The following is a 10,714-nucleotide window of genomic DNA, read 5'->3' on the forward strand; positions in this document are numbered from 1 at the left end:
TACGTCTTTATCTATTTGAGAGGTAAATTTTTTGTTTCTCCTACCTTTCAACCTATTATAAGAGTTAGTGTTGCAGGTTTGAGAGATTGAATGGATGAGGATCGAGAGTTAGTATTATGGTTTTTGTATTTAGTTGTTACAGAATAAGCAAGTTTAGAGAGTTGGTGAGATATTTACAAAGTTCAGGGAGTCTACTTTTATGGACAAGTTTGGGAAGCTGGTGATACAAAATAAGCAAGTTTAGAGAGCTGGTGAGACACTTGCAAAGTTCAGGGAGCCAATCTACTATTTTAGACAAGTTTAGGGAGTTGCGAAATATTCTTCTTCTTCTATATTATGTTGAGATTATTGACGTATTATGTTCAATTTCCCGTAGAAATGGTATGTTTTTAGCTTATACGTCTGATTTTCTCGTTGGTCTTGCCTCTTTCTTCATGTGTAATAATATCTTTTCAATTTCCTCTATTTTCCACAATTTTTCTCTATTTTCCTCCATTGTTATCGCATTTGTGACGAAATTTATCGCATTTCGTCACAAATGTGAAAACTATTGTCGTAGATGTGACAACTCTTGTCGCATTTGTGATGAAATGTGACAAATGCGATAAAATTTTGTCACAAATACGAATTTTTTTGTCACAAATGCGACAACAATGGAGCAAAATTGTGGAAAATAGAGGAAATTGAAATGATACCATTACGGATGAAGAAAGAGGCAAGACCAACGAGAAAAGCAAGCGTATAAGCTAAAAACATATCACTTCTACGGGAAATTGAACATAATACGTCAATAATCTCAAAAATCGCTAATGATTGGTATCAGAAATTGAAGAAGATGAACCGAAGAAGAAGAAGAAGAAGCAGGAGTAGGTCGATCCATTGAATAGAACTAAGGGTAATTTTGTCCAAAGTGATTGAAAGTGTCTAATTTGGTAAGATGAAAGCAAAGTGGGTTAGATATGTAAATGACCCTTTTAATTGAGTTAGATTTGCAATTAGCCCCTTATTTACCTTGAATTTGTAAGGAGATATTTGAGAGCTTGAGAGGGAAAAAGAAAAGCTACTAGTAGATGTCTAGTAAAGAAGGGTATGTTATTACTGATAGAAATATTGAAAAGTAGCCAAATACGTATTTTTACACCCATTACATCGTATAGTCCTCTCACGATCACCCGACTTAAATTTTCTTTAATTACAAAATAAGGCGAAACAAGCCCCAAAAAAACAAAACAAAAAAAAAAATTACAAACAAATCATTACGAACTAATCTCACAACGATCTTCAAATAAAATATTTTGAATGTCTGCAGAAAACACATCATACTCGTGACATCTTTCTTCTTCTTAGAGACGGGTGACTGAACGAGGACTTTTGTCCTTCACAGTATCATATTATATATATATTCAAAGAGTGGCCATTTTCCATTCCAAGTATCTCTCTACAATGTCAAAACCACAGAGTTCCTTGACAACAGGCATGGTTGCAGGGACACCTACTTGGAATGTTGAATAACAACTGTCGAGAAAACCCCATGAATGAAGCTGTTTTCTTGCTTCTCTAATGGCAGCTCTTGTAGCACAGTGAACTGAGGCTGCTGACAGCAGTGGTGGCTCCCCAGAAGCTGCATATATACATATAATACATTGACAATTATATCTTGGAAAAATGCATCATTCTCACCTTTCAAATTCTTATACTTTAAGCTTCGGATATTTTAATTGACACATTGAGCCATTCGTTACTGGAGCCATTGATCAATTGATAATCAATCACACACATTAAGCTCCTATTAGGAATGTACATCAAACTCGATTAAAATTACAAATGCGTGGTGTATTTCGTGTTCTACAATTCAAAATTTCTCTATAGCAGCACCAAACATATAAAAATCTCTTTTCTAACAATAAAATATGCAAATGGAATGGACTACATACGCTAGTTTGAAGTTCGTCTCGTTAGCCATAGGCTCAATGTGTGCTATTATAGTTTATCAATGCCTTGTGTTAAACTGAAAGATGAAGGATTCAACCATGATCGGAACAGGGATCTCAAGATTATTTTTACTTTTTCCCTATAAGCAATAGTAGCATTGACAATGAATTTATCATAGCCTGTTTTTAGAATTCCAGAGAATGCATCTATGGAGAAATATTGTCACTTGTTATTCACAAGTATCAAAAGAGTCTACCTTTTGAAGAGAGAACACGATATTGGTGATGCCCGCTATTTAGTATTTCTACATTGAACTGCTTCGGTATGGTGTCTAACGAAGGGATCTTGTAGGACCATGTGCCTTCTTGTTCTATTAATCCATCTTGGTCTGTTGTGTATTCTTCAAACATGAAAAATCCAATTCCTTGGACAAAAGATCCTTCAATCTGCAAATACCATTTCATAGTTTTCAATATAAAAAACCACAGGGTAAAATACAATTATGGCCAATAACCTTGGCGTTACTAACATGATGGCTCCTGAACTTCAAAACTGGATATGAAAGATCCTGAACTATAGAAGTCCAAATGACTGTTGACCAGTGTAATATCGGTTGACCACGTTAATTTTCCGGTAAATCATACTCCTTTGTTCAGGGGACATCATGTTAGTAACACCAAAGTTGAGAGACCATGAGTGCGTTTTACCTATGTGATTTCCCAGCAAATTCGCGTGATCAACCAATATTTATACTGGTCAACAGTCATTTGCACTTTTATACTAGTATATGTCAAAGTTTAAAGACTTTTCGGTCCACTTCAACAGGGGCCATCATGTTAGTAATGTCAAAGTTGAGAGGCCATGAGTGTATTGTACCCAAAAATCACAGTACAACCTCTCTTGTCAAGCCATAGACAACAACGTTCTCTCAACTCAGAAAAATTATTTGCTTCCAAGAACAGGCCATTGTTTGAGAATTTCAACTTCAAGGATGAACTTCAAAATTAAGGATTTGAAATTGATAAATAAGTATATGAAATGCTATCTAACCTGTCCTAAATCCACAGCAGGGTTCAGACTTTGTCCACAGTCGTATAGTATGTCACATCTCAAAATTGTTGTTTGCCCGGTCAAAATGTCAATCTCCACCTGTGCTATCACAATTAAAGTGCAAAATGTTATGATGCTAGAGTTAATATCACATTATCCTCACTTTCTCTCATTTCCAGCTTGTAAAAGACCATGGAAATAGAGAGCAATCCATGGGATACCATGTAGAGTAAGATGCTACGTTGATATATTTTACTTGGGAACAATACACAGATATATATTTACAAGTAGTAGCTCCTGATATTACTTCTACAGTCAAGGAGACATACTAACCCTACTAAGCATGCCCCAACAGCCCTTCAGCAGCTTTAGGCATGTTATTCATTAATTACATTGACTTATACTCTAACAATTACATTGACTTATAACACTCCCCCTCAAGCTGAAGGATGGATTTTAATCATGCTCAGCTTGCTATAGATACTAATAATATAATCTTAAGACGATACAACTCAAAACAAGAAACTCAAGATACTTTGGAATATAAAAACATAATTCGGGAGATACAACCTAGAAGAACAGATCGAACAGGAGAGACGCCAGAGAAACATCAAACTTCGTAGGAAACAGACAAGCAAAACTCAGTCGAAGCAACCCGTAAGAGGCTGCCAGCAACGTAATTGCATAAAAGGAGATTCACGGCAAACTAACCGGACAGACAGGTTGGAAACAGAGAGGCGATGGCAGCAGAAGAGGAACAGCGACAATCCGTTGAGGTGAAATTAGACTCTGCTCACAAGGCAGACAGAAATGCTGAAAGAAACAGCCAAAATTACAAACCCACAAATTCTGCTCACAAGGCAGAAAACAAATTCTGGAATCTTAATCCAGAAACCCAAGAGAGAAGCCGAAACAAGGCTCTGATCCCATATAAGGAGGACTTTTCTTACAGCGACGACGACACAGGGTGGCCGGAATGTGAGGAAACGATGATCGGAAGCGGAGAGGATAAACCAGAGGGGTGATGAGATAGAATGATGTCCCAATAGTGAGTATTCAAGAGACCCAAGCTCTTGACAGAAATGGAATCCTGACCCAGAAAATATTGAACCCTGGGAAATACTACCGAGAAAATATTGAATCCTTGCAGAAACACAACTCTGGAAATACTTCACAACTCTGGAAATACTACTCAGAAAAAAGAATTCAGAAACCTTAGACCTTAGTCTCTGATACCATGTAACAAACCATGGAAATAGAGAGCAATCCATGGGATACCATGTAGAGTAAGATGCTACATTGATATATTTTACTTGGGAAAAATACACAGATATATATACAAGTAGTAGCTCCTGATATTACTTCTACAGTCAAGGAGACATACTGACCCTACTAGCAGCCTAAGCATGCCCCAACAGCCCTTCAGCAGCCTTAGGCATGTTATTCATTAATTACATTGACTTATACTCTAACAATTACATTGACATACACTCTAACATAGCTTATATTAAGAAAGTGCCGGGGCTTCAAGTAAAGCACAAAGAAAAACAATAAGATAATGGTGGAGCTGAAACTTGCCTCGCTCACTGCAGCACCATAGTTTAAGTAATTCTGGGATAATGTTGAAACGGGGACAAAGTGAGAATTTGATGATAAGTGTACTGCTTCTGTAAATGCCTGCATTTTAGATTACTTAGAAGGGCTAGATGGAAGCGTATTTTTGCTATCCAAATTATAAATATGAAAAGATCGACAAGTATTCTACATAAGATATTATTCTCACAGAAGGTGCCATCAAGAAACTGAAACATATAATAGTTACAGCACAGATAAGAACAATGAAAAGCACCATGTTTGGATCAATTTCCAAGAGATGGAAGCGTATTTTTGCTATCTAAATAATAAATATGATAAGATCGACAAGTATTCTACATAAGATATTATTCTCACAGAAGGTGCCATCAAGAAACTGAAACATATAATAGTTTCAGCACAGATAAGAACAATGAAAAGCACCATGTTTGGATCAATTTCCAAGAGATATAGATAAGTCCAAAATGGGGAGAAGTAAAAAATATTTGAGTAGAATGTTACATATATGCAGAGAGCTACCTGACGAATAAGCATGTCCCATCCTACAGAGCCCATTTGCACCTGCATCCTTTCTCTTAGTGGCATCAGTCTCTCAACTAAGACATTACAGCTAAGTCTAACAGCTTCACAGCTTGACTCAGAAGTAGTGCTACCAGCCGTGAAACCTCCTTGACTTAAACTCAAGGTATCATTTTGTATGACTCGTATTTTATCCAATAGTTCTCCTGCTCCTACACATTTTATTGAACTGAGAGCAAAAGCAGCAGTCTGTTTTACCTTTGTCCAGAGTCCCTGACCCAACTCTATACCTCCAACTTCAACAACTATGGACCCATCGTTCAGGATGCTAACTTTTCCTGGAGTTGGTCTTAGGGACACCTTGAAAATGATAGGTATTCGAGAAATTCCTCTTTTTTTCCACACACTACAGCTATTAAACTCTTTAATAGTTTCAGTCCTTTGATCAAAGCTAGAAGATGCAGCTAACTTATCCCATATTGAAGTTAAAGTGTATTCAAGAGGATCTCCTGCACTATCGTGATAGAATGACTTGAGGCTATCGTATGTGTGGAGATTTATAGTTCTTACATAATCCACATCCACAGAAAGAGTAGATGCGACATTTTCAATTATTGCTTCGGTAATATATGATCCTTGCACTTCTCCAGGCGCTCGCATGAATGATTTACTTGAAAGGTTTGTTTTGCATAACTTTATTTCAAAAGATAAAGCACCCCAGTCATACTTGCTAAGTGAAGACACAATGTTTCCCGGGATTATTGGACTCGCATCTATGGTTATTCCAGCATTGAGTAATATATCTAGCTGTAAGGCAGTAATTTTCCCATTAGATTTGAAGCCTACACTGTAAGTTATTTCCATAGGATGTCTTCCTCCTGCAATAATCATATCAGTCTTGCGATTGAGATATGTCCTAACAGGGCGCTGTAGCTTGTATGCTGAAAGGGCGCATGCTGTAGCAACCTAAAACATCAAATCTGGTATGTAAGTACTTCAAAACAATTAACATAGGGCTGGAATAACAGCATCCCTTATTACATAATGCGGAGTGCACACTTCAATATAAAAATGATGTAGCACAAAGTTCACAGAACTAATTCATATATGCATGCTCCCTTTAAAATGTCATCAACAACCAGCCATAATCCTAAGTAGTCGGGATCTTATTAACATTTCTATTTTCCAACAAGTTCTTATAGAAGTATGATCCTTTGAGAAATCTAGCAATTCCAGGTCCTTTTTTTTTTATATAATCACGTCCAAGTCAGACTTGGTACACTCCTCTTTTTTACCATAGCTACTTTTATTTCCAAAATATGCATAAAAAAAATAAATACAAAAAACAAAAAGAAAGAGAAGTTTCTCCACAAGGAAAATTTATAATGGAACAATCTCCGTAAACGAAAGGCTTAACTTTAGTTGATCTACTAAAAAATCAATATATAATGGAACATATATTTTGAATTTAAGGTGCTAGCTTAGGCAAGATACTGAAAAAAATTATAACCTTCAATTTCTGATCTAAGACCCATTTACAAAGCATTAGGGAAGGTTGATTAACACAAAATCCACCATTAGATAAAGTGGTTTTAAATCTAGATTGAAGTAATTAACATGTTGAAATATGGATATATGAACAGGAAGATACTTACAGGCATGGCTTTCATGAACTTTCCACCATAACCTCCACCGACCCTTCTTGTAACCACACGTACATTATTTTGAGGAACACCAAGGCATCTTGCAATTACCACATGTGCATACTCAGGGCACTGATTTGAACTGTAAACCACTATGCAATTGTCTTCATCAGGAACAGCAAGGGCAGTCTGATTCTCCATACAGAAATAATACTGTGACCCAAGTTTTATCTGGATCTCATAGTTCAGCAGAAAGTTGACAGTTAGAAGAAATCCAAACAGAGAAAGATCAAACAGAAAGTAACTATCTCAGCCCTTCTAGGCTTTCCAGTTATGCTTTGAGAAAGAAAAAAAAAAGCAACTTTAAAATTAAGGGCTGATGAAGAGGAAACAGGATTGAAAATTACCTCGGCAGAGACAATCTTGTGTTCAGCTTCTAACATTCCCCTTGATACATCACCAACTTGTTTAGGATACATATATGGAACAATCTCGAAAAAGCTAGACCTGGCTACAGCCTGTTCTACAGTTAAAATGGGTGGTTCTAGATTTTCCGTGTCATAATCTACTACTGCAAGATCTGCTGCTTGATCTGCAAGTTTTTGTGAATCTGCAAGCTAGGAAAATCATTTGATAAACACGATTTGGAAAAATTGTTGCTATGATCCATCAAAATTGATGTCTAATACATCTTCATGACATAACAGTCAAGTGGATGTTGCTAACATGAGGTGATGGATAAGGAAGTTACCACAAACGCAAGACGGTCTCCGGCAAACAGAGCAAGATCCTCAGCAAACAATGGATCAGGACCAAACATAAAATCGGCACCAATGTTCTCCCCACGTTTTGGTATGTCTCTAAAAGAAATAAGTCCAGTGACGCCATCTGGGAGTGATGTACAGTTGAATTTAATACCCTTTACCCTTGCGTAAGGCTTTGTGCTATACACAAATGATCCATGTAGACAATTTCTGGGGGAGGGAATGTCATCCACATAAACAGCCTCACCTAAACAAGTTGTAAGTGGAAAATTTGTTAGCTTATTAGGTTCTGTCAGCCAAGTCAAAAAAAAAATATTTGAAACAGAACGCAGCAAAACAATACAAACTCTTAGCCTTATTCAACTATTTGTGAAGAAAAATTACAAGAAATTTTACAGTCTTATCTTGCAAGCAGACACATAGATCATCTTATTGACAACAAATCATTTAATAAAATTTAGGGGTTTGGAGGTTGTGGGTAGGGGCTGATGCCAACCTAGTTGGGATGAGTCTTGCCTCTCAACCTTCTTGCTCTCTGCCTTTACTTAAAAAAAAATCTTATTGACAACAAAAGTTATATAAATTCAAAATCAAAGATGGGGAAACTTTGAGAACATAGACCTCAACAAGACGAGATAAGATTCTATTACAGCCATTCTATTAGATGAAAGAAAGAGAGTAGTTTCTGTATCTTAAAAAAAAAAATACTGACCAGATGCTTGAAGAGAAGCTCCAGATTTTGTAATTGGCTCACCCACAGGACGATACTCTTTGTTTAATTGAATCACTTGCTTGGATGATGACAGCAAAGTGGGGAATTTAACACGATCCAGCTTGTCACATTTTTCTTTTGATTTAATGTACTCAAACAATGAAATACCACCATGATAACTCTCCGGAGAACTAATATACGTTAATGGCCCAAGAAAGTCAAAAAGAAAAGCAACAGTCAAGCTTGATCTATATGAAGCATTTGGTGTTCCATCTTCAGGTACCACAGTTGATTTAACTAATGTAATAGCCTCGTAGAGGACAGAAAATGTCAACAACTTACCATTTAAAAAAAATTCAGTTGTCCTTGCTCTAATTGCATGTTTGGTTCCAAAAGCACCAAAAGCCAACTGACAGCTATTTAACACAATTCCACCAGATGAGTTTGAGAAGGAAACATCAGCCAAGAAAGAAGCATTCAGATAAGCCAAAGCATTTCCAAGGGGGCGAGGTGCAGCTCGATATGTTTCAAATAACAACTTACTATTTCTATCAGGCATTGATCTCCAATTTGGGATTTTAACATTTAAGAGTACACTTTTTGAATTCAGAGGAGGCCTTTCCAGGAATTCCTCCAAGGTAACTGCTTCACACATACTACGGGTTTTTATGGTAACAAATGAACCAGCTCCAAGTAGTATAGTAGCAATATCTGAAGGAAATTGTTTCCTTTGTGCCATCACCAAGTTCCCCCCAATACTCCCTACATTTCTGACAAATTTGGTAGCAATTTTCTCCATATGGGCTGCAAGTTTTTTGAACACTATATTACTTTCTGAAATCATTTCCTCTTTATTTTCTTCCGTCAAAGCTTCAATAACTTTAGAAATAGTCACTGCAGCCCCAATCTCAATACCTGTTTGATATTTTTGAATAGCTGATAGCTCAGGAACATACCTGAGATCTATGTACTTGTCATAGTGCTCCTGGTCCTTATAATAACCCACACTAGTGTTCCCAACCACTAGTTTTATTTGTACTCCGTTGTCCATGCTTAATAGGTCTTCTAGCTCCTTAATGCTAGAAGGTTGGTGCCAAGAGAACTTTTCTGAATCGAGATGCAGGGAAGACATGATTTCCGATTTCAGAAATTCAGGAAAAGTGCAAATCTCATCGTTATTATACTGAGGTAACTTCCTTGACTTGACTTCCTTTGCTTCTCCCTTTTTCCAAAAAGAATTAAATCCTAAATCTTCCATATCAATGTCAGATGCGAAACTTTTGCAGGCATCAGCAATGGGTCGATATCCTGTACAACGACAAAGATTTCCTGCAATAGATTTTTCAGCTTCAGCAGCTGTCAGCTTGGAAAATCCTGGAGAAGGCTCTGGTCGATCAGTCTTTTCAGCATTAACAAGGGCTCCAAAGAATGACATGCACATTCCAGGAGTACAAAAACCACATTGAGAAGCATGAAAACCAGCAAATCTTTGGTGAATTGGGTGGAACCCTTTTTTAGTATTACCAAGACCCTCACTTGTTGTAATTGAACATCCATTTACACTGCAAAGCAGTGTGAGACAAGAACTTATTGTATAATCCTCAACTTTGTCGAGCAGTGGATCATATTTCGACAGCAAAACAACACAGGCACCACAACCACCTAAAATCTTAAATTAAAATTTAGTTGAGATGCTAACCAATAAATTGAATGTTCAACTCTGAGCAGTTTAAAATCACTAAAGTAATCCAAAATTGACAGTAATTAATTAAACTCCTTGATCTCCAACAAAAAAACTCAAAACCAAAAGACATGATGCCTTCCAACATACTGATTTCAGAACTAGACGCATTAAAACAATAGTTTTTCATTTAATTTTATATGTGGATAAAGAACAATAGATATTCTTTTACTGGGAGAAGACTGCATTAATCACCTTCAACTTGCAACAAGAAATGAACAATATAAAAATTAAAACAGAATGGAACTGCACAACTCAAGATGAATATATACAAGAGAGAGTACCTTCACCGCAACCGAGCTTGACGCTTTTGAAACAAGTTTGGTTGCGCACGAATTCGAGCACAGTAGTAGAAGGATCAATGCCGCAGACCTCAAATCTCTCGCCATTGACAGCGAAAACCAGAGAAGCGGTCTTTCCTCTTCCTTCTTCCATTTCAAACGATATCGAGTAATGGAGAATTGCTGAAAAGGAATCATGATTTTCGAATGCCCACCGATCGTATATAAGATAATGCAGGAACGAGGAGAAACTTTCCTTCTCCTTGTCAAAGCTCGCAATCAAATCGATTTCAGTGTTCCTTTCAATCAGGTGCTGCGTTAGATACGTATGTACAAATTCATAAACTCAGCAAAAAATTCATAAAATTCAAAGATCTTAAAACTTTGCAAACACTATGAGGTTTCTTATTATAGCTATGAGCATTTATTTCTCATAAATGTTTTTCTCGCAATCTCATTCTGAATATCATTACGTTTGG

The 10,714-nt window shown here is 36.7% G+C and overlaps 1 protein-coding gene across 4 annotated transcripts; it reads right to left on the reverse strand.

Annotated features, from left to right (window-relative positions):
* Positions 1 to 1,073: 1,073 nt before the first annotated feature.
* LOC136223264 (indole-3-acetaldehyde oxidase-like) lies at positions 1,074 to 10,714 on the reverse strand. Of its 4 annotated transcripts, none has more exons than XM_066011172.1 (10): positions 10,239 to 10,714; positions 8,214 to 9,587; positions 7,489 to 7,748; positions 7,145 to 7,354; positions 6,750 to 6,968; positions 5,095 to 6,060; positions 4,561 to 4,659; positions 2,983 to 3,081; positions 2,189 to 2,378; positions 1,074 to 1,621 (listed from the first exon to the last, which is right to left on the reverse strand). In XM_066011172.1, the coding sequence occupies exons 1-10, from the start codon at positions 10,387 to 10,389 to the stop codon at positions 1,404 to 1,406; spliced, it is 3,786 nt and encodes a 1,261-aa protein (XP_065867244.1). In that variant the 5' UTR covers positions 10,390 to 10,714; the 3' UTR covers positions 1,074 to 1,403. The 4 variants fall into 4 exon arrangements, with proteins under 4 accessions (XP_065867244.1, XP_065867242.1, XP_065867243.1 ...); XM_066011170.1 differs by having other exon boundaries at positions 8,214 to 9,875; XM_066011171.1 differs by having other exon boundaries at positions 8,214 to 9,882; positions 10,239 to 10,369.

Source organism: Euphorbia lathyris, chromosome 3 (genome assembly GCF_963576675.1).
Source record: "Euphorbia lathyris chromosome 3, ddEupLath1.1, whole genome shotgun sequence".
NCBI lineage: Eukaryota > Viridiplantae > Streptophyta > Magnoliopsida > Malpighiales > Euphorbiaceae > Euphorbia > Euphorbia lathyris.